The sequence below is a fragment of the Chiroxiphia lanceolata genome, chromosome 5 (assembly GCF_009829145.1).
Source record: "Chiroxiphia lanceolata isolate bChiLan1 chromosome 5, bChiLan1.pri, whole genome shotgun sequence".
In the NCBI taxonomy this organism is placed as follows: Eukaryota; Metazoa; Chordata; class Aves; order Passeriformes; family Pipridae; genus Chiroxiphia; species Chiroxiphia lanceolata.
Window position 1 is genome coordinate 29,357,503 of NC_045641.1, and position 24,937 is coordinate 29,382,439.

The 24,937-nt window shown below is 38.7% G+C and overlaps 1 protein-coding gene across 2 annotated transcripts in view; it reads left to right on the forward strand.

Moving 5' to 3' along the window:
• The window catches only part of PDZRN4 (PDZ domain containing ring finger 4), a 240,369-nt gene that overhangs the window by 119,529 nt on the left and 95,903 nt on the right, over nucleotides 1–24,937 (forward strand). Inside the window, exon 1 of one of the 2 annotated variants that reach the window (XM_032689496.1) lies at nucleotides 11,202–11,480. The exons of the other annotated variant lie outside the window; for it this stretch is intronic. Within the exon in view, the coding sequence (XP_032545387.1) occupies nucleotides 11,412–11,480 (69 nt within the window). The 5' untranslated portion in view covers nucleotides 11,202–11,411. Of the gene's footprint in view, nucleotides 1–11,201; nucleotides 11,481–24,937 lie in introns of those variants that run through there. 2 annotated transcript variants of the gene reach the window in all.

Genomic DNA, 24,937 nt, shown 5'->3' on the forward strand with positions numbered 1-24,937 from the left:
CCTTTTGTGAAACATTTATCTGAGCTATAGTATGCAGTAGAAAGATGACACAAGTGCCTTCTACAGTCCTTCCTAGAAGTAGAAGGAATGCCCAGAAACCTGAGCATTTCCCATGGTGATTTTTCTGTGGTCATAACCGGGTCTGCTGGTGATCAACATACATATGTCATAACTTAAAAGAAAAAAGACACACTGTAATCAGAGAAATTAGAACTAAACAAGAGTTTTTGGTCAGCTGGTGGCTCCTCTGGGGTCAGTGAGAACACAGCTTTGTTTATGAGTTTTGCTAAGAAAGTCAGAAGATAATTTAATTTGAGTTTCTGGCAGGTTTCCAGGGGGAGTTATCAGTGAAGCTGTCAGGATTACTGTATAAGACTCATGTATTTTTTGGATCAAGGATGAGCCAATCCTGATGTAGGTTCTGAATATCTTGTGTCAAGAATGTACTCTCTTTATTGTTTTGGTCTTTGTGCAGGAGAGCTCTTGGTGCATGCTTATGTCTTGTTGAAAGAAATAGCTGTTATGGATGCTTTACCAAATTCTCACTGGGGTTTGCTGTGTTTCTTTAAATATGTCACTGACTTTCTGCCTTAGAGTTCCAAACACCATTTTGGATAAGAAGCATGCTGAAATCATGGGTGTTTTCTCCTACAATTTTTATTCCAACCCATTACATGCCAACCCATTTTTGAGAAATGTGTAACATCCAAAATTTTGGGTAGCTGAAGTACTTGAATTTCAGTTCATATTTCTAGCTTGAGACAGGACTCTGGTTTTTCCTGAGCTGACAATGTTGTTGCTCACTGCATGAGTTTCCTAATTTATTTGACCATCACTAGATCATTACAGCAAATCTTTAACACATCTGCTGAAGGGGAAGAGAGTAACCTTACAGCTTCTGGCTAGTCACTCCAGTGACAGGGTGAGGTCACTCTTGAAGACAGTAACTTTTGAAGGACACCACAGTGAGATTGAGAAATATGTTATGTTTTGTGCAAGTAGTGTTCAACTGTAGAAAATTTGTTGTCTTTTGCTAGAAGTCACTGACTCATAAAACTTGTGATTCAGGTGCTGGGGGAGGAAAGACATTGCTTGCCGTAGCAACCTTAACATCCCCTTAAAGTATGCCTGTCAGTTGCACTGGGGCTAATTTATCATGTAAAGTGTATGCTACGTATGTCACATTTTACTGTCTGTTCATTTGTTTTGATAATCAAGATCTTGACAGATTTGTCCCACTTGGAAGGATTTATAGTAAGGATTTTCTTATCATTGAATTAAGTTGATACATATAATCCTAGTGTCCTGCACAAGAACTGAATAGAAATGAAAGATATTCAGACTAGATGTGAAGGTCTTGCAGAAAAAGCACCCACTCTTACCCAATCAGTTATTCTCCTTGATTTTTTTTCCTTTTTTTTTGTTCTGTGATTCGTTTCATATCTTTGCAGGAAGAATCACAGAGAAGAGAATAGGCATTGACTTTGAGAAGGTTAAATATTTCCTCTTTTATTAAAAGACCCTTCTGTTTTATAAGGTGAGAAGTGTAATTCCAAAAAAAATTAAACACGGTTGAGTTTAAAATATGGGGTCTGACTTCTTAATGGACAAATACAAATGTGGACAGATTCAGCCACAGGAGATGCCTACCTGGCCTGAGGTCTCTTGCTTTCCTTTTGAGGTTAAATGGTTCAGTAGTGCTGAAATTCTTTGCAGTATATGAGATTACATTTATCCATTTTTTGTATTGCAGCGGGATGCTTTGGTCTGGGCAGACAAGTGGATGGGTAGGTGTGGGGCCACAGGGAAGGTATGTGTCTGCCTGTGAGCATCTTTAAGCTCTTACAAATGTAAGTACAGGATCTGCCTTACTGGAGGAGCTGAGAAAGATGGTACAAGTGTCATTGAACATTTTGAGATACAGAACTTGAAACAGTACCTCCTAAAATATCTATCCTGCATAATAAAATTTTATTTTATTATTTTTAAGAAATAACATTGTTTGCTTTTGGTAAAGTATACGGGTACCAAGGGCACTCACTGCACTGTTGGACAAAGTAGGGTGGACATTTCTTAGTACGGAAAGAAGTTTAGGTAAAACCACAGAAGCACAGAACGCTTTGGGTTGGAAGAGACCTTTAAAGATCATCCTTTTCTAAGCACCAGTACTGGAGAGAACATTAGTGGAGAATTATGAAGCAAAGATTCTTGGAGTAGGAGATTTCTGTTTCATTTCTCATGGTATTTCTCTGGTCTAGACTCTGCTTTGTCTTTGTTTATGAATGATATTGACAACCAAAATACACTAAGGAGCTCGGGCCTGTTTTTCAAGAAGAGTATATTTTGAAATCCAAAATGCAAAACTTCTGGGAGAGCATGTTTTCACTGTGTGAAAGTTTAGTTGGGAAGGATTTTCATCCCAGATGAATTGCACTGGTATTGCTACTGTTTCATCTGTTAATACTTATCAGTGAAGAAGGGTGCTAAGGGGTTCGTCTTCAGAACAGTGAGGGTTTTCACTGCTTCAGTCTTGGTAAAGTGAATGAGACCCTTGCCTCTACATTTCCAGTTTCCTACGTGAAGGTTTCTTTTAAGTGGTCTTGATGTTTATATTATTTCATATGGTTTTTTGGCTAAATACTAATTAAGCACTTCGCTTTAATTTGCATTCTTTGACTGTAATGTGATTGAATTCTTTTCCTCTACTGTACATTGCCCTTCATCTATTTTAGGAAGCTGTTTTCAAAAAGTGTTTTTAACATGCCTGTCCATGGGGCTCAGACAAACCAGAAGTCCTGGCAAGCTGCAGTAAGGCTGAAGCAGAGCACAGGGGTGGCAGCAGCTGAGCAGAAGCTGGGTGGCAGGGGTGTCTCTGTGGCCAGACAACAAGGGCTGGGTGGGCACCCACCCCTGCAAACCGCTGATGTGTGACCAATCTCCGCGCCAAAGCTGACAAGCTCTTCGTTTTGGCTTTTTATTCCAGGAGAAAAGAGCGGGTTTCAGACTAAGGATCTGAAATTTCATTCAGAGATAAAGCAGGATTTGCTATGCTAATTTCTTTTCCACAGGACATCAAAATAGAAGAAAAAGAGGTGTCGTTAATCGGATTTCATTTGTCTCCATCCATGTAGATCTGCAGGAGTTTTTTCACTCTTTGTACATTTTCCTTCCTAACTCCTTATTACCTGAGTTCAGACCTGACATTGCTGTTTCACAGTGGCCTGGGTGAACACTGAAAGGAGCTGGGGTTTAGCAGGGCACACGGGCAAGGCTGAGCTCTGGTGTGCTGTGGGGGCTCAGGGCACCTTAACACTGGCAGAGTGGCTGGCATGGAGTTCCAGTGGTGCTGGCGTGGGAGCAGGGACTGGGCTGTGCCTAGGCAGCCAGCCAGGTCAGCATTCAGCAGAAAGACCCCTGCATCTCCTGACACCTGCCACAGTAGCCAAACACCAACAATTTTCAGGGAAAGACATATCTAATAACATTAATTTTCTCCTAGAGCAGACGGTAAGGTAACTAGAGCCGGGTTGATTGAACTTCACTGGGATATTTACCTAATGATCTTCTGCAAAGCAGGTGCACTGGATGTTATTTTAAGCTTTAGAAAGCCCAAACAGTGTACAAATGAAACCTTTGATGTTGTGGGGATTTTATAGGAACGAAAGCTGCATTAGTTTTAGATCATTACAAAGCATTTGCTGACAACAGAATTAATGGGGCTTTTATGGTGGTCAGTTAATGACTGTCAACAAACAGTGTTAATTTCAGTTCAAATTGTTATTTTAAATCAAAATAGCCAGTGTAAACAAAACTAGCTAGTCTGACTAGCTGTCAGACATGGGAGTAGTATGGACAGTTCCTTCTGCAGCATCATGTGGTGCCAGTCCTGCATCCATCATTCTGTCAGGTGGGTGTTGGGAGCCAGATTTGAGATACAATCACATACACCACCTAATACTAGCTTCAGGGTGATCAAGTCATGATTAGTTACACAAAAGCAACCAATTCCCCTCTGCTTCACTACTCTTTTAAAGACTTAGGTCCTATCTGTGCTATAAAACTATTTTTTACTATAGTAGTGTGAACTTCTGGCAGTTATATTACAACATATTTATGCTTTGGCAAAGGAGAAAAGCAGCTGCTTTTATGACCTGATTCAGTACAGGTCTCCTTTTGAGCTTCAATACCATGAAAATCCATTCAAGGCCAGGAAAACTTCCCTAATGCTGGGATGTTTTTCTAGGGCACAGTAGACCATTTATACGGGGCAAGACAGAATAATCTATTTTATTGCATGTATCCTTCAATAGTTCTTCTAGATAGTCAGTCGTATGAGCTGAGAAAGTGAATGGTGCTGTGTCCGTATTGGTAAATGTGTCTCTATCCTGGTAGTGCCATATTGATGACAAACTACTCTTCTCAGCATCTTCACTTCACTTTGCAAATACTCAGGTGTGCCAAAACTACTCTTGTAGATTTATCCAACTAATGGTACTTAAACTGGAAGGCAATTGAAAAGGAAACAGTCCAATCTACCTCTTGCTAGTTATTTTAGCCACTCCAGTAAGAAGGCATGTTCAACCATCACCCTCACCTAAGTAGTTATCTTGTTAACTTTTCTAATCCCTCAAATTGCCATGATTGTTATTTTTAGCAAGGGACTTTATCAAGTCATGAGTAATTTTTCATTTTGTAATTCTATACTGATTAGCAGCATAAAGCTGAACATTTTTGATTGAGAAACTACACCAGACATGTTAATTACCTTTGAGTGCTGGAGACTGCAAGGGTGGCCTCAGCAGAACTTGGGTGAGTGTAACAGCCCTCCATAATACTTTCTTTGAAAAGCTCTGCAAAGTCTTAAAAGGGTCATTGAATTGATGCTCTTGCAAGACAGGTTTTACTTATTTTATAAGAATGTAAAAAGGAAGAGCTTTTCTAATGACACAGGTATCAGAGGAAAGAACAGAGCCAAGGAGTTCCTCACCGCTGCTCTCATCCTCTGAACAAGTTCCTGCTGCTTCAGCAGCTGAATTACAATTTTGTACTGTGAGCTCAGTTTCTCACTGAAGCCTTTCATTGATATTTGCCTTTGTTTGATCTGGGCCTGAACTTGACATTAGTTCCAAATGGTCTTTCTTTCCCACACAGATGTAAAAAAAGCTCAGATATAATCTTCAGGTACAGGGGAAAATTACTTTTTTTATTTTTTTCAACAGATGTAGCTTGAAAAGCTTTGAAACTAACTAGGAAAATAATAAAATGTACTTTTATAAATGTGTTTGAAGTTCAAAGTCATTATGTGATCATTAATAAAACCTTGTAATGCAGTTGGACTCTATGGTGTATTAGCCACTAATATTAGCTAAAGAACTTTCAGTTAAGTACATATTCTAGCTTTTTGTGCAAGAACTAGTCAATTTGGAGCTTTAGAATTGAATTAGTAAAGAGATCATATTGCCAATATTAGATTTCTGAAGAGGCAGATAATAAACCCAGGCAAGCTATCAGCAAGGGGATGCATCGAGAGAAATCTCACTGCTGTCCTATCTCTCATAGATCCCAGGAGTCAGTGTATCATGGGCTTCCTAAGCACGCAGATGACTATTGACAGTTATCTGTCATAAAGTTGTCTAATACCTTTTTTGAACCCTTTTCTACTTTTTACTTCCTTTGAGTTTTGGTAATGAGTTCCACTGCCAGATTACCTGGAAAAAATCCATGCACCCTTCTAAATGTATTGTGTAATTATTTCATTGTGTAATGTGAGAAGCAATGCCTTCTATATGAGGAAAAATGCCTTCCTGTGTGAGGAAAAAAATATATAGATTAAGATGAAAAATGTAGGAAAAGTGAATTATTACACATCTGTGTTTCTTATATGTTCGTCATAGCTCTTCCATTTCCATTAAATGATTTAAAGATGGAAAGACCAGGACTGCTGGCTATATTCAAGTGTGGGTATTTCTGGGGTGCAGTTTCATTACAATAGTTTCTGCTCCATTTTCAGTCTTCTCCTCAGGCAATTCGAGGAAACTGTCCACAACTTCAGATCTATTTTCTGAGTAAAAATAACTGCTTTAGAGATCATGACTGAATATTTTAGCAATGTTCCCTAAATGCATTATTTAATGTTTATTGGCATGGGCCTTCATATCCCAATTTATCTATAATCAGAGTTTTTTTCCACAACCGTGGGAATGTACATTTTAGGTTTGGCTATCCCAATTAATCCCTGTTTCCTTTAAATCATTTCAAGCTTATTTATGAATCATTCTGTTCTGTACACTCCATAGTGTTGAAACTCTCTAGTGCAGTTAAGAGCCATCAACCTGGTTTCACATGATCAGATGGTTTAAAAAAAGTAAAGGTATGTAAGATAGTTTCCTTATAACTAACTGGCAAGGTACAGAAAGTCAAGAGAAAGTCCAATTCCTTCTAGAATTTGGTAACAAAGTCCTGACACCAACCTTTATGTATTCCTAAGGCCTTAAAGTTCAGTAGAGGCATCATTTTGTTTTCTGCAACAGCTCTGTAACTGATTATTGCAGCAGTTTAAGGAGCTGTAAGGCAGGCACTCGGAGTAAAAACCTTGGAAAAGAACATCCTGGATGAAACTTTGAAAAAGAAAAGAGAAAACAAAAGTATCTGAGCAGTCTGAAGTTTGGTCAGTAGACCTGGTAAAGGAATTGTACTTTTCCCAAGGAAAGCTAGCCAGGACATTCACATGGGATTGGTAGATAAGCAGAGGTTAAAACAGAGGGGGTTTTGTTTGGGTTTTTTTTGTCCTATGTAGAACAAAAGGAACAAGTAGATCTTGTATTGAAAGCAAATGTGACAGAAAAGATTCCTCATGTGCTTGTTTTCCTTTTCTCCTTAGACAAGTTTTGAACAGGGAATCCCATAAATCCCATGGGATCACATATATCCCATGTCAATTTAACCATGCATAGGAAAAAAAAATCAATAGCTATCAATAGACTGGACTTGTGTAATACGATGTTGGAGTTGCTCCCGAACTTCCAGGAGGCATTTGAGCCTGATGAAAGATACCACTTACAGAGCCCATTTGATTTATAGTCAGGTAGGCCTGGATAGTCTTCAGAGAAATTACAGTCCTCCTGGGAAATACAGAACATGGGTATTTCATGTCTTGCCTTTTCTCCTACCACCCTTACTTTTGCTGTAACTTTGCAAAGTGCATGAAGTGTTGCTAGCTGTGCTAAAAAACATGAGTTTGAACAAGTGTCTTCCCTATGGACATAAATTAATTTCTGGACAATATTGCATTTTGTTGTAGATACAAATTCTTAGTTTTTATATTCATGCAGTTTTAAGTGTGTTCTGATGCCTGTGGAAAACATATAGCATTTTTACTTTGAATAAGACTTTCTGTATCTTTTAGGAACTGTGGTGAGATTTTGCAGTTTATTATATTTTCAGAAATCCATTTTATTGAAGCCTAAGCTCATTTCAATGACTATACTTCCATAGTTTGCACCTTCATTTAGCCTACTGGTTAATATATATTATTTTATCTTAGAGTTCAAGCTGGTTACCTTGTATGCAAACTCTGAGTCTTTGGGTTATGTTTACTAAAGGTTTTTAAGTTTTTCTGTGCAATCATAGGTCTGGAAAGTTCCTTGTTTTTCTAATCTGCACACTGACTGATGGGTACAATAACCTGACTCTAGCAGCTGAGGCTTTATGAAAAACACCAAATATGACAATGATCTAAAAGATCTACCCAGACTGAGGTTAAGCTTTATAAGTTCAAGCCTTTGTGCAGGACAGGGGGGATAAGCAAAGGATTTTTCCAACTCCCTTTTTCTTATGATAATTTTGTTTTACAGCTATGCAACCCTTAGACTATAAATTACATTGCCATCTATTCTATGAAATGGATTTCTGAAAATTCCTCAAAATTTATAGAGCAATGGGCTTGGCAGGAGGACTGTGTGAATTCAAGGGTTTGCAAAGAGAACTTGGAATTTCATATATGTTGCACTGGGTTTCACCACTGAGTTTGGACTAATAACTTCCCTATCCTCACTGAATATTAATGAATGTTATCTTTTATTATTTCTTTTAGCTGTGTGATAAAGAAGATATAAAGGAGTGAATGGTCTTTAATTTGCAGTGTCATTGTCTTGAATTTTTTGCAATGATAAACTTTCAAGCATGGGTGCTTATAAATTAGACATTTCTATACCTCAGTGAGGAAACTATATACCAAATATGTAAGTCATCTCCCAGATGCTTAAAATTAATTAGGGGACCTAAACAAGGCTACCTTGTTTGAAAATGTTAACAGAAATTTTGTTGTAACTCTCTTAAAATTAAACTCTGTCCCTTTTCATTATTGCATTGCTGGTTTGACTGTGAGTTATGATTTTAGTCTTTATGGTAAGATTAACTTGTTAGCAATGAAAATAAAGAACTCCACAGTCAAGAAAAGCATTGAATTAATGAAATATCTTTGAATTACATATAAAATAAGAATTACTTGATTATATTTTAGTACCTTTTTGGTCCCTTCAACTACAAAATATTGGGGGTGATTAAGATGAGGGAGAGAAAAAGGGAAAGAAAGAGATTGCTTTCTCCCTGGTATCAAATTCAACTTGACCAAAGTACCTCATATATTTCTTTTTAGTTTGTATTTCCATCAGGTTTTGGCTGAAATGTTGAGTATTTTGACCACACGTAAAATCGAAGCTGTGTATTTAGATGGAGTTCAAGAACCTAGAAGTACACCTTTCCTTCTCAAATAAATCTATTCAGCCCTACAGACTCTGCCCGTTAGTGGTTGCAGAAGCAGAAGACAGAATTTTTTTAGTTTCTGTATGGGCAGAGGGCAGGCACTTGATAAATGAATGGAGAAGCCTGTGTTAGCTCCAGAGAAGTAAACAAAAGAACCAGAGGAAGAACAATGAAAAAAGACACTGTCAGGGAAAACTGCTGAAAGGTTTTCATTGCTTATTTTGTCTGTTGGTTTTTGTGATTGTTGTTTGTTTCTTGTATATAACTGTATTCCTGTAATAATATATCCTTTTCCCACCCTTTTTTTAAGAGCTAATTTTAAGAGACTATCAAAAATATACCAGGGCAAATCATGTCTCCTTTCAAGAATGTAGTTTAGCTTTCAGATTATGTCAGAGGAAGAAGTTGTGTCAGTGGAAGGAGAAAACAGTTTCATCGAAAGATAGCATGGTTGTTCTTGCATGACTGTTGTCTTGTTCATTGATCTGACTTTCTTAAGTTCAAAATTTACACATCTGAGAATCCTTCTGCACCTCACAGTATAGAAACCTTCAAAGATTGAGTTGATGTTTGCATCATGGGTTTAAATCTCCCAGCATGAACAGCATTTCACGTGAGTATGGAGAAGGAGAACAGAAGCTGCTTCTTTCTAACAACAATGAACCTGCCTCCATGGTTCATCTTTGAAATCTTTGGACTTTGGAGAAAATTCATAACCAAACCTGCCTGCTCAGGTTCTTCCACCAAATAAAAATTAATCTTAGTGTTCTGTTTCAGAACAATACTGGAAGCTGATATGAGAAGAGCTTGCTCTGTTAATGGTCATTATTTGATGCCTCCTGACTCTGATCATTTATTAAAGGAGATGAAATTTAATCAAGACTTAGTCTCAACCTATCTGTAATTTACATAGAGGTTCTAGCAAACTTTACTAGTATGGAAAGTTTGCAGCAATGGTCCAGTTTTTCCTGTACATTTCTCTGCTTGGCTTTTATCCCAGTTGTTTGGTAAAATTAGGGCCCAGAAAATCAGATTATTATATCCCAAGGGGCTGAACTGATAAGCAGGACATGACTGTTGATCTGCTTGCTACCCAGCGTTGGTGGTGTTTGAGGTGCTGCTAGATGCAAAGACAATTTGTTATCAATTAGTGCTCATTAGAATCATTTCCTGTTATTGATTTTAAATGTTTGACAAAGCACTTTTAAGAAACTGCACCCAAAAAAACCCAGTAGCTGTACATCAGTGCTTAGTAATTCCAACTCTTTAGGGCCCAATGTCAGTCTTAACTAACTGGTTTCACTAGTTTCCATGTGATTATTTCTGCTTTGGATTCCACCTACTATCCTGTCCAGATTAAAGATGCTTTGAAACAAGGATATAGTTCTTTAAGAGCAAAGTTGCTGAGAAAGAAAGGATAAAAAGTTGGGGAGTTTTGTCCTGGTTTGTCATAGTTTGGGCTTTTTATTTGGCATAACTACCAATGGATTATTATATACAATACAGGAATAATGTCAGCCTCAAATTAAGTGTGATTTGCATTGGCCTTAATATTTAACATGTGGGTTTAATTTTAAATGCATCCTTGCCTTAATACACACTCTGAGAATTGTGGCACCGTTAAAATCTAATTTACAAATGGTAAAATTGGATATAATTACATGTTATAACAAAAGCTTTGATAACTAGGAGTCCAACAGAGTATGTCTGTTGAGTTTCTGAGAAATTTAGTTTATAATTAATATTAATCTGTTATACTTGAAAGAAAGAGGCTTGAATGTCAGCTTATTTAATAGACAGTACAATGTGTAAACAGCAATATGTAAACAGCATCAGGTCAGGCACACCTGCACTTCCACATTTACTGGATACATATGATGAGTTGTTATAGACCCATGCCTTTTATGAATACACTGGAATTTTGGCTAAATTTGGCAGTACCAAAGTTGAAGCTAGCAGTATCTCTCCTTCTGCCTTTGCTTTAAATTTTTAGCAACATCAGCTCAGGTTTCACAAGCACTCTCCTAAAACGTTTGCAAATATTTTAAATGTATTCCATGATCCCTGTTGCACAAGGTGGAGACCTAACAGAAGACTTGACTCGTGCTTTTGCCACCCCCATTAATGAATTAGGCTCACAATTAAGGTGAGTGTGGGTGAAATGCATGCAGCTTAGTCTCTCTAACCTTAATAAATAGAGTTGGTATTGACACAAGTGAATTTTGTTTAACCACGGTACATTTGCTTCTTAATTAGTGAATATTCATCTGTCATCAGCAGCAGCTATGACACCCCTCCCCGCTAACACGTTCTGTCATAAATAATCAATGAGAGGCTATTAATATTCATGAGTGGGAATCTGTGTAGTCATGTGCACTGATGCAGAGACAGGGGGAGTGTTGCCATGAACTGAGTCGAAACTCTGTGTGTGTATACGTGAGTATAAGATAGTTAGGGAAAGGGAAGAAGAGCATGCTGCTACACACTGCCCTGCCTTGTGCTTCCAGCTAACAGTGGCGTGCCTGTGTGTTGGGGTTGGAGTGACTGATGAAAAACAGTAGACAAGTCTGGAGGGTGATTCCCTGTCAGTGCATTTGCCGTTCAGTGCTGGGGAAATTAGAGGCTTTGCTCTTGTGTTGCTTATTAGGATGGGCTGCAATCTGTGCACTTTTCAGAAGAGAGAGGAACACTACAAACTGCTCTATGAAGTTTCACAGGTGAGTGCAGAGGATATTACCAGCATCTCCAGAGTAAAAATGTGTGTTCTTTACAGAGAGTAAGTAGTGCTTTTGTTTTGCTTTGCCTTTTTTCTTTCCTTTCCCAAATTACTACCTAAGTTGTTTGGGGGGAGGTTGGTAATTATTAGCATTTTGGGTGCCCGTTGTTTTCTGCTTGTATGCCACTCCCCCTTCAGATGACTTCCTGTAGGATTCTTTTAACATTTTTGTGCATCTTCTGCCAAAATGTCAGTCATATAGCAGCAGTCTCATTGAACCGTATCAGTGATGTTTTAAGGGAGCCCTTGGCTTTGGTAATAAGACTGATTTCAGATAAGTTGCACTGCTGCCTCTGAAAGCATTAAGTGTGCGATCTCAGGTTAAGGAACCTAAGTTAAGGAACAAAGTTTTTATGGCATGTCTGTGCTGGCTGAGAAGTATGTTAAATTTTCCTATTAATTATGTAAAATTGAAATAATTCTGAAATGTGTTGTCACCTTTGAACAGGTACTGAGTAGAACAGGGTTTCCATGGGTGAGATGTGCTGCTTGTTCATTCATTGTATGTGCTATTTCTGTTTATTTACTACTAGACAAAGATCTTAATCCCATTTAGATATTTTAGTCTCTGTTTCAGCATCATAGCAGTGTAGTATGTAGCAGAATAGGAGTCTGCTGCTAATGTGTTCCCAGCTCCTTCAGAATAAGATAAGATTAAAGCACTTTCCATAATAGCCCATAATTTTTTCTCAGATCCTATTGTATCAGTATTTCATTTGCAGCTTTTTGTTTGCTTTTTTCCTCTTGGCACAGCAGACTCTTGCATACTAAAGTTTAGTGCCTTTCAGCATCTGTTCTCTCTCTCTCTGTAATTTGTCCTGGCTTTGACATATTGCCGTTGACAGAGGCTGAACACTGGCATTTTTGGACTGCACTGCTGCTGACAGGCAGTACAGAGGAGAAAAACCAGCTTAGAATGTTGGTGGTCTATTGGCACAGCAGCAGCTAAGTGCCCAGTGCCGACTGGTTCCCTCTGAGTTCCTCCTGACGTGATTCATTTCACAGTGGGCTAATTACAAAGTGGATTCTCTACACATGAAGCAGCCTCCTCAGTTGCGGTGTTAATGCACATTTTCATGGTAATGTGATCAGAGCCTCATTAGCCAGTTTCCAAAATGATCCTCTGCATTAATTAAATATAAAAATTACTCTTTTTATCACCAAAGAGAGGAAGAAGAAGATTAACATTGTTAATTACTACTGGGGGCAATACCTCTGCATCATTTTTTACCACAGAACCAGAGGGCATATTCAATTCTAAAAGAGTGTCTGTTTGCAGGTAACATGCCCGTTGCCGTGCCTGGTGAGGATGGTCTCTAGGTGGAACACTTCCCTTTAGTTCAATATTTAGTCATAATCCCATAATCATTTTTTCTTACAGCAGTAGCACAGGGAAAAGCATAGCAGCACATTTTCCTCTATTCCCCTGTCCCCTCCTCAGCTCTTGATTGCCAAAGAGATCTGAAAGTAAAATGGAGTAGAGTAGATCCGTGTCTGCATTTCTGTGCCAGGGAATAAGAAATGCAGGTTCTGCTATGAAGGGAATTAGACATTTCTTAAAGGGCTGCATGTGTACAGGGAAGAGAAGCTGAGCCTAGTTTATAGCAAATGCATTTTCAGAATATTCCTTGCAGTAATGTCACAAATGTGATTGATCAGCAAACCCAAAGGTGGGGTTTCTAAGAGATTCTAGAGAAATTCTTCCCTTCATCTGTTATTCTCTCTGCTGTTGAGTTGGAGTGTCTGTGGATGTGAGCAATCAAGGTGCAAAATTAACTAATGCTTTCACTTTTTACTCTGGTGCTTGCCAGATAAAGTGTTATCCCTGGGAGGATCTGAGTGAGTTTCCTTGGGGAGCTGAAATGCAGTGAGCCTGGTGCTGCATCTTGTGCTGTTAGGGAAATGTCACTGATAAGGTGCAGAGCGAGAGCAGAGAAATGACTTAGTGTGCTCACTACCAGATCCTATGTTCATCTGTAAAACCATCCCTATCTTTGTTTCATTGTATGCAGGTCAGAGCCCAAAGGATACTGAGCATATTTTTAACCAGGTGCTGCAGTAGAGATCAGGTAGTGTCTCACACCATGACTGCTTCTGTGTACAATACTGATTTGCTGCTGCTGGGAGGGGGGAGCAGCAGTAGAATAGGATACATTAAATTAAGCCAAGGCAGGCATTACTACTTGATTTGCAAATCCCTTTTTAACTCTCCAGTCCTGTAATTCTTATACCGCGGGCTTGGCTCTTTCATCTGCATGATTTCTGGAGAGCTTGGGACAAGTTAGCCTGTCAGGGACATGAATTGACTAAGGATGAGCTGTGGCTCACTAGCATATGTGGATCAGATAGATTAATTTATATTCATATAAAGAAGCAATCCTAGCTTCATCTCTTACCTTTCCCATGCTAGGCTACTGGATACTGTGGGTGGTCTGTGCATTCATGTACTTGAAGATATAGTAAACAAAGGAAAGCATGTTTGCAGAGGAAAACCATGCAAGTGCTTACAGTGTGGCAGGTTTTCTGATACTGGTTTTAGTGAGGTCAGATTCAGCACCGCAGAGCTTTTTGTTGTAGAGCTACTGGGAAATGAAGACATCATTAGAATATGTATAATTCCTCAAACTTCCCCCCATTCCTTTCCTCCGGGCTTGTTTACCTTTCACTGAGATAGCAGTTCAGAGGTCGGGGGGGCCTCACCAAAAGCAACATTTGCTAGCGTGACAGAGATGTTTATTTTGATAACTGTGTTTTGCATGTGCAGATTGAGATTAAAACAAAAAATCAAATAGTTATATTTCAAGAATGAAAGCTTCTGAGATACCACTGTGCATTGATGAAGGACCCTTGTGCTTCTGAGTGCCTCTTCACCAGTCCTCAAGATGTGAGGATACCTCAGATTTACTTCTTGATTTCACAGTAGGAAGGTATCAGGTGTATTACCCCTTTCAAGTCCTCTTCTCCATATGCCTACAAGTGCAGAAATAAAAGATGTCTCAATTTGAAATTTATGGCCCTATATGCTACTTCGTGGAGCACTTTAGTATTATTTCCTGTGTGCTGTATAAGCAGGATTGAGCTAATAAGTGTGCAGCCAGGAAGTCTATGTCAAGTCACTTAGAGAGGGTGGGATCTGGTATATGCTTATGTCCATTAGGAGCAGACCTCTGCCATTCTTAGCTGATTTTCTCTTGCACTGCAGGGATGAAAAAACTGAGTTTAAGTCATTTGCTAGCAGCATGATGAAGAATCTTCCCATTTAGCTGAAAGAATAAGATAAATATGTCAAGGATTGGAGGGAATCAGCAGTAATCTTCAGTAGCCTTCTGTGAGACTCAAGAAAATGCAGATTTTCTTTAGAATTCTGTGGATATGATATCGAAATCATTTCTGTTTGCTCAAACTTTTGTGCTTTATTTTCAAAATGTGCAGTTAACCCAGAGAAAAAAAGGGGAGAAAGAACACTGCTTTTGGAGGTTAACCAAAGAATGGTGTGAATTTCTTTTTTGAGTTACATCTTAAGAAGCAGACCTAGCTCAGACGAGCTTAGAATTGAAAAGGACAAAGGAGAAAAGCTGGAAGGGGAAACAGAGGCTATCTGGGATGGCTCACAAAGTCAGTGGTGGAGCTGGGATTAAAACTGGAAGGTTGCACGTATATATTTTACATTTGACCTGAGATGATAGTAGAACCTGCTCTACTATCCTCTAAAGACTGAATATGCAGTCTGCTTCTCATGTTGGTTTCCATAATTACCATAAAGCTCAAATTTTCACCAGTTTAGAGTTCTGATTTTATGTTCATTTTGATATCCCTTGGGCTACCTGAAGTACTAAGTTTTAGTGGTACATCTATTCAAATTCAAAGCTGCTCACAAGAGACACTAAGCCTGCCCACTGAAACAGCACAGGCATCTCTGTGTACAGTTTCAGGAGATGCTGCTTATAGCTGGTATTGGAATAAGGAAAGATGACTGGGGACCAAGCAGTGTCCCTTGGCACTGGGACCTGCTTTCTCTGGTCTTGATAAAGTTCGAGTTGATTCACAAGATTAATTAAATAGACTAGATGATGTGATACTTATTTTCCTCCTGTACCAACCTTCAGCCACTAATATTCTTTTTTGGTACTGATGCCATGTGATGTATTTACATGACAACTCCTCGATGTGGTGGCTGCCATTAGCTCTTATTCTTTTCTATACATACCTGCCACAGCTTTTGTGTCACCTTTTTTTGCTGTATATCAATGCCACCTCCAAATACTCCTCATGAATTTCACCAGCAATGGGAAAGTACCATCTTTTGTTGCATCAGCACAAACACATTTTTGGGTTATATCTTTTTATTAGAAATTCTGTAGCAGCACACTTTTACTTCTGGAGAATATGAAAGAAAAAATGTTTAAATTTAATTGTCTGGAAATTAGTTGAACTGCCTGAGTTGAGTTAAATCAGTAGCAAAAGTAGATCTGGTTTTATCTTACTGCATTTTCTGTCTTTTTCTTCTTACTTCTCTCTAAATTTTTTCAACAGAACAATTGATAATCCCCTGATTCTTATTTTTTTTTCCTAAGCAGCTCTTCTGAATACTCATTTATCTGTTTGAAAAGTTCAAAAATAAGTTTTGAAGTGCTGAAGGATGTCTTTCTGAGTAGAGTGTTTCTTCAGGCTCTACTCAGAAAGACATCAGTGTTGTGACATTGCTAACAACTGAGCTCTTGCTCCTGGTGGAGGAGCTCACCGTCCCAGACTGGATACTGGTCCCAGGACCTAGAGAGCATTGGCTGCCTAGCAGTAACTGCCCCCAGAGCCCCAGGCACCCACTCCTCAGCTCTGTCCTGTGAGTCACCACATACCAGTTACATAAAAGAGAAGATATGTCTTTAAGGCCATCTCTTGCCTGGATCTAGGCTCTTACACAGAACTCTGTTTGGGTGTGAAAGCTCCCTGAGGAGTCCCGGAGGACTGGGATTTGGGTCTGGGAACATATAGGCTGCTTAAAATAACCAGCTCTGGCTGCCTGGTTATATGGTGGCTGTAGAGAAGACGTCCATGCATACAGCTACATATGTAAAGAAGTTGTCATCTGATTTTTTAAAAACCTAAATCCATTAGCAGGATTTTTTAAATGATTCTTTGAACATGAAATCTGAATTATACACCAAGTGCCTAAGAATTATTTTGGATCTCACACCGTCTTTGATAAAATGCATATTTTCTGTCTGGTAAATTCCAGGAAACTCTGAAGTGTTACCACTGACTTCACTGGAGCCAGGCTTTCATTTTCTGTCCTTGTTTACTGTCCTGTAAAAGGCATATAGTTCCTGTGCATACCTCAAGAGGAAAGATAAAGAAAGAGTCGTCCTGAGATAAGAAAGCAGACATTAGTATGTGAGATAAGAATTCAGGGTATGGGTACAACAGAGGCAGCTATAAGAAGCCATACTGAGATTATATCTCCAATCTGCAGGGATATTCTATAATTCTGTGATTTTATACGCAACGCCATGAAAATAAAAAAAAGGTGGTTCATGTACTGAATAGCATGATTTTCTCTGTCATTTTGCTGTTCCTTGCATCTTGAATTTAACAATGGGGATTGAGGATTCTTCTAATGATCAGATTTTTATGCATTTTTTGCAGAGCTATCCTTTCTTGAAGCTTGCTTCCTGATGTGATTTGGTATGGATATAATCCTTAGGCCCAAGGCAAAATGTATCTTTATGTGAATTCTATACATCAGTGGTGTGATGAAGCCAGTCTTGCTACATTGAGCTTTCTGTCAAAGAAGCATATTTTAGATGTTCAGTATTTTTGTTTTGTGGTTCATTGAAGGGGAAGGGCATTAAAATGTCAGCCAAACACAGCCATGCATATGTTTGGAGTTAATTGACAGTAGGTTGTTTCATCAGCTTTCTCTCAAGAGCTAAGAGCTTAATGGAGACATGTACAGCAGGGCTTGGTGATAACCAGCACTCCTTCCACCCTAAGGGATTTGAGAAGGTCTCATAAAAATAATTAAAAGAGAAATGCTGAAAAATTATTGGATCTTTGGCTTTAAGACTGTTTAGCTTCAGAGTATGTTTGACCTGTTATTTTAAACGGCATGAGCTTTTTCTATTTGCTTTTCTGTCAATCCCATAACTTGGAACCCACTGGCTAATTTCAACCACAAAGGCTTTTCTAATCTTTTAGGTTTATGCAAAGTAATTTAATGGTACTGTTAGGTAGATTTTTTTTTCATGTGCAACAGGATTTCCTAGTTTGAAAACATCACCTGAAAATATCAAGACATGAAAGAATTTTAAAATTTCAATGCTGATTATTCGTGATACACTTTGTGGTTGAAGTGAAGATACTTTTCTATTTAGTGTGTAATAAGCTTGTCATTTGTTTTACTTCGCTCAATAACCATAGCAAAAATCAGTCTATTAAGAAAGGATATTAAATCAGTAACTGTTCAAAGGTTATCTATAATATTTTTATAACAGGCATCGAGAAGGAGAATTTTACCAATACTTTTATGCCATGGATGGAAGCTAGAAATGGAATTGCAGCGTCTTCATATAATGCACTGCAAACTCTCATCTATAGTTGTTTGTATTTGAGCTTAAAATATGGATGTGGACAGGCAGAGGACAGGGTGGCTGTTTTGCCATTTCTGTGTAATAGGATGATGTAGGCTTCCCACTGTTGTGGGTTTTTATTGTTTCACTTTGAGGAAGTTAAGAAATTCTATCCTTCTCTCAGGTGGAAAAACCAATACATTATTTTTTTTCTCCAGGAGGAAGTTCTGTTTGTTTATTTTTGTATGTTCAACTGACAGAAACAAAGTGAAGCAAAACAAACATTCATTCTCCTTTGTTTTGTTGTCTGATTTTTTATGGTAGCGCTTATTCCCTAGAGGTTTTGGCCGTGACGTTCGACCTCTGAAACAACATAAGCACAGTGGAATAAGTAATCGTCCAAACTACCACGTCACATGTAGAATTCTTGTGCTTCATGTGTATTAATGTCAGAGTTGAACCTGAGAGGGCTCAATCTACAAAAGTCTACAAGTGTGTTTAATTTGTCTAGATACAACTTAGTTTCGGGGTTCTTCACCCAGCTGGAGAATTTTTTCTGTTTTATTTCATGTCTTTCAGTATTTGGAGGGTTTGTTGTTCTTTTTTTTTTTCCTAGCTCCTGCAATCATGTATTGTAAAAACCACTTTTCATTAGAAGTCGTCTCACTTATGATCAGTGAAAAAAGCTTGCAAATATCAATCAGGTTTAATTTACAGTTTATGAAATTTGAAAGAAATTAGGATGAACTTGAAAGATAATATTTAGAAACAGTTTTAATTCTGGTTTGGTATTCTTCTGCATGTCTTGGTGTTTTGGTTACAAAGCAGGGGGGTGGAGCTTTAGCACTGAATATTCAATACCACCTCATCACAGCTGGGGGGCATGGTTTTCAGCAGAAAAGCACTGCAGGCGGAAACAGAAGGGCTGCCATTCATATCATGTTCCCTATTGTGCGCCAGCCTCTGGGAAAGTTGAATGGTAAAATGGACTCTTAAAAACCATGTTGAAGGCAATGGGCAGTGGAACCTTCAAACGCTGGGATCTGCATTTAGCGAAGGCCACCTGGATATTTAACACCCAAAGCTGTACCAATCGAGATGGCCCTGCCCAATCAGAACCCTTATGTACCATAGACAGAGATAAAGTCACCATTGTGCATGTGAGAAATATGTTAGGAAAGACAGTTTTGACTAGTCCTGCCTCAAGCTAAGGCAAACCCATCCATGGGATTGTTTTTGCTCAAGGACCTGGGTGCACTTGGTGGGTAATGCAGAAGGGTGAGGAAACATGATGTGTAGATCTTATTTTGGGTGACAACCATCTGTAATGTTGAATTGCATATATAATACTGGTTGCTGAATGACACTACTCTTGTATACTGTACACATGATGGACAAATGAATATGGACCACTCCAGTTACACCAGTTATGGACTAAATGAAGCATCAACAAGCATCTTGGGAGAATGGTCAGAGACTACTGAAATAGTACTTCTGTTTGTGTAGTTATATGTATGTGTAAATCTGGGCATGAGTGGATGGTATAGAATAAGGGGTAGATAATGCTATGGTTACAAAGCAAAGGGATGGAGCTTTAGCACTGAATATTCAAAACCACCACATCATAGCTGGGGTGTGTGTTTTTTAGTGGAAAAAGCATCACAGGCGGAAATGGAAGGGCTGATGTTTGTTGCCGTGGCTCTTGGGAAAGGTAGCCCGTTGCAGGACTGCACTATTGTCACAGGAAGAGAAAGAGCCTTCTGACATCACCACCACTGCTACCACAGCAGAGAGAAAGGCTGCCTGGGACCCCTTCTCAGCTGCTGTTCAGGACGGGAGTCGCTGCTCAGCAGTCACTAGTCACTGTCGCTGACTGAGAGAGGAGGGGCTGCCCCACCATAGCTGTTTCAGGGCTTTCACAGTCGCCCCACCACAAGCTACTTCAGGGTTATCACTAACTGCTTTTTCCAGCCACCGCAGGGGACTGTTTTAGGGTTTTGTTGCTGTTACTGTGGGTGCTTGCTGGCCCCACTGAGCGAGAGAGCCTACACCCTGCTACTGCTTGCTGTCCTCCTGCAGAAAAATATTTGCTACTTTGTTTTGCTGGCCGCATGGTCCAGGGGGAAGGAAGAAGCCTCTCCACCATCTCTCTCTTTCTCTCTCTTTTTATCCCCAGGGAGAATGCATGGCACAGAGGGCGGGAACAGGAACCATTTTGTCTTTGTTCCTGGGGAGACCATGTGGTGCGTAGCGTGTGGGACAGGAGCCACTTTAAACCGTTTTCTTCCATGTCATTGTAGTTACTGCTATTTCTTCTAGTAAATTGTCATTTTTACCTATGTTTCTCCATATTGCCCCTTCATTATTGGAGGGGATGGGTAGAGAAAAAACAAAAGGGAAGTGACTTATTTGGGGTTCTAGTTCTCTGGTTGTTGTCCAAACCACCACACTAGGGCAGGCAGCATTGTCTAAGAGGTCAGGCTGAGACCCAGCCGTGTGGTGTTGGCAGCAGTGCATCACCCTAAGGAGGAGGAAATGGTTTAGCTCTGGACTTTCAGGGCTTGTCCAGAGACATCCGTGCCAACAGAAGCCAGCCATGGCTGTGTCAGCACATCATGGCACACTTGAGACCTCAGACTATTTCTGGTAAGGATCTGCAGACATGCCTTCAGGGACTGTCCTGCTTGCAAATGTCAGTGCACCGTCTGTGTCCATGTGCATCAAACTGGTGAAGCTCCTGGGAAAGAGCCACAGGCGTATTATGTGTTCAGTTGCTCTATAATGTCAGAAAGATGATCAACGGCAGTGCCAGAACCCATGTCCTGAGGACCAAGAGGAGCATGGGATTGGGTGAACTTTCGGCTAAATCCTTATGAGGACCGAACAATTGAAATAATCAAAGAAAAGAATTAATTTTGGTTACCTGTAATGTAACAGAACAATTGACTGACCTATTTAATATGTTTGATTGTATTTGTAGTGTGCTTTTTGCATATTATAGTGATGAATTTGCAGGGAAAGCTGCTCGGGGAATAATCATTATTCAGGTCTTTGACTTCCCCATTGCTAGAATGTGAAATATTCAGATTCCTCATGATTCGTGGTCATAGGAACTACCTGCTCAAAACAAATATTAATGGCAAGAAAAGATGGAAGAAAAGATTAGTTATTAGTTAAAGTTCAGCATTTGGAATGTTTTCTCAGAGGTCAAGATTTCTAAAAGTGGAGGTGGTATCTTTCATTGCAATATGTTTTTTCAAATTAATTTGTCATCTAGTGTACTATTACAGTCAGGAAAAACAGAGACACATAAGTTTATAAATGAGGAATTCCAGAAAGTGTGTGTGCTATCTACATTGTTTATCACTTAGAAATATAATTCCATCAAAATGCTTCATAAAAAAAATTAAATAATTCATCAAAACATGGTCTTAGAGAAAAAAACGTGGGAAATAAATTTTCAGAAATGATTGAATATTATTTGTGTATCATCACAGCTAAACATTTAGGTTGATTAGCTTTTGAAACATCATATATTCAATAGTTTATAAAGCAGTGCGTTATTTCATATAGTATGAAATTTAGGAATATAGGAAGCCAAAATTGAGTCAAATATTCCTTTATTTTAAAGTGTTTTGATCTTTCCAGAGTTAGGTATACTGTTTGTGAAATCTGAAAATTTCTAATGTGGAATTTCCATCCTCTCTGGATTTCCTGTTCTGAGATATGTGACTTACTGTGGGAAACTCCTCTCTATGTGCAATCATCTTGACTAGCATATACTTGTAGATTTTGTCAGAAAGCAGTCCTATATCTTGTGGGAGAGAAGGAAAGTAGCAAGAAGGGTTTATGTAAACAGCTTCCAATAAGGTATTTGATAGAAAAGGATACACCATAACCTTCACAGTGTATGTTGTGATGCCAAGAGGAATGTTGCCCTATTTAAGAGAATTTAATTGCCAACAGCTGTATTTTTGCTTTCTGGATATTGCATGCCATTGGATGGGTGATTGGGGTATACTGAGGCATAGGGCCTATTTAGTGCAGCAGTGGAACTTGGAAGTCTGGCTCTAATTCCTTCTGTGGTGGATATATTTGAAGAGGTCCTGGTTTCTCTTTTCCTGGTCTTGTATAAAGTTCTGTATTATTTAGAGCTTTAAAGATTAACTGTAGAGATCTTGGCAAATGGCTAATGAAGAAACTGAATTAGTATTGTCTAATAATGATGATGATCACAATAAGCATTTTAAAGTGCTAGATCGATCCACTTAGTATTTATTGGTAAAGTTATAACACAAGTGGATCATTGCAGTAGTGTGTGGACCTGCCTGCATTTCCAGTGTTTCCTCAAAGTACAGAAAGGGTTTGATTTGTTTTGTTGGGTGACTGTTTTTTCCTTTACTGTACACTAAATGTCAGTTTTTATAGGAATTTTCATTGTAATTTCTCCAGAATCACTTCTCAGGTAGCTAATGGGGCATGTTATTTTTTAAGTCATATATTTTATTGTATTGTGCAAATTAGAAGCTTTTTAGTGTGAAGCAATTTCTAAACGTTAATTTATTCGTATTGCTTTCTTCAGGTACTAGTAAAAATAGGGGATTTTTGCTACTTGTTCATTATTAGTGGGTTCCTGTTGATGTCAATAAGTTCAACATAGATATCAAATCTCCTCACTCCTATAACCATAATACATTTCATATCTCAGGTGTGAATCTTTGTAAGCCATTTAAAACCTTCTTGGTGAAGCAGTTTTAAGTTGTAAAAAGAGGAGGCCATTTCCATTTATCTCCAAATGACCTCTGTCCCCAGATTTACGTATTTCCTTGATTTAAAAATGTCATTTGGTCATGTTCAGTAGGAGAATGTCTTTGAAAATCTGACCTGTAGGAACATGATGAATAGTGACGGGAAGGATTTTGCCCAGTGAGAATACTGAATCATGTAGCAGTGTAGTTTCACTTACTAAATATTGTCCAGGCTCTATTGTTGAATCCTATGCTGCCAGTGTCACTTTGTCAGGATGTTTTCTGTCCTGTGACTAGTGCCTTCAAATGTACTCATCCATCTTCTTGTCCCATTACATTTGATGTGACTGATGTTCTGCACCCATTAAAATTGATGGGAAAGAACAAAGAGAAGAAAAATGTGCCCTTCAACTGATTATGGCTTTGAAAGAGCAAATGAGACTCTACTGCTGTCTAGAGTAAATTGAACAGTTATTTCTGGTTTTAACTATATTATTTAACTTTATTATTAGCAATAGATCCCTTATTTTGGTTTTTGTTTTGTTGGTTTTTTTTTCAATATCATATTGAGATCAGTAAGTTTGCATCAATATTTGCTCCTCTAATTTTGTTACAGTAAGTGAACATACAGACTCTTTTAGATTTATCAGCTGCCTTTGGTAATCTTGCCTGTGAGATATTGCTAGCATGCCTGAATTACTCTCTCAGGGAAGGATGGAGGCATGTTTGACAAGGCCAGGCCTTTCCTCTGAGGAAGAACCCCCAGGGCTTTGCTTGGCCACAGTTCCTGCATTCTGGGAGAGCATTTCTGTGGAGTGTCACAGGGTTCTGCTTGGTGATAAGTCTGGCTTACTTTATGCTAAGTTCTTCAGGGCGATTAATGGGAGACTGGAAATACAAGAGACTTTGTAGTTTGGCTTTATCTTTATTTCATGGATACAGATGGCTCCACAAAGTGCTAGTCCAATCTTTTAGAGTTAGATGAGGGCCATTAGCCAGCTGAATGGAGAGGACAGATGTCATATTTACTGACAACTGAAGATACAGAGCAAATTCAAAAGGAAAGACTCCTGAGTGATCAGTATGTCTGATTATTTATAGATTTATGACAGCATTATTTATAGATTTATGTCTGCTATCTGAAGATAGCAGACAACTGTTCTTTCCAATTTGTTCACAGTAATGAGACTGTAATTTTTTTTTTCAAATTTGAAGTTTGAGCACTTGTGTGCCCCAAAAATGCAACATAATGGGCCACTTTAGGCTCCCTAATGTTCTTGTACAGAGTTCAGCAAGTGTTCAGGTGAAGGTGTTCACTTCCCTACTGGTACTTGCATGCATTAAAGTTTTTTTCCATATGAAGTTCAAATATGTTACAGATTTGTAAAACTCTGTGGAAGGAATTCAGGTTTCTTAGGCTTTAACTTAGTGTTAATGCTTTGTCTTGGTAATTCAGGCTTAGTTGGTGTTCTGACTGAAGTTCATAAAGTGTGTTTGGCTTGGGGATGGGAAATGCTTCAGAGCTCTGAGTCTTGAAATACTGTTTCTTATACCATTATCTGTAAATATTTGAGATTGCTGATAGTCTTCAAGGCCTGTTGCTTTGTCCAACATTTTTCTTAGTCTGGAGATGGTGTCCTGTGAAGTGGATAATATATTTATGTTGGCAGTGAATTCACTTGGGTTATTATAAAGATAATTGTTCACATCTAAAATTTGTGAAGAGGAACTTGATTAAGATTAAAATAGGCAAATTAGACTTTAGGAACCTTAATTTAGTAATTTCTCTGTGAGGTTTCCTCTCTCTTTAGTTGCTTACTTGACCTCTGGCTGAGTGTGGATTCATTATTTTAAAATAACATTCTTATAGATAATTAGCTTCTGAAATGAAGGGAATTTAAGCAAAACTACAATGAACCATTAGTCAGATCCTACTTAGTAGGCTGATCTTAGCAGGACAGCTCTGGACTATTCGAGCACATTCTCACCCTTAGCATTAGAGGCACTTGAGCAAGTAACCCCAGAGTAACCAGGGGCATAAACTCTATATTGCCACTCTTACTCTGTGCTAAAATGACTTCTGG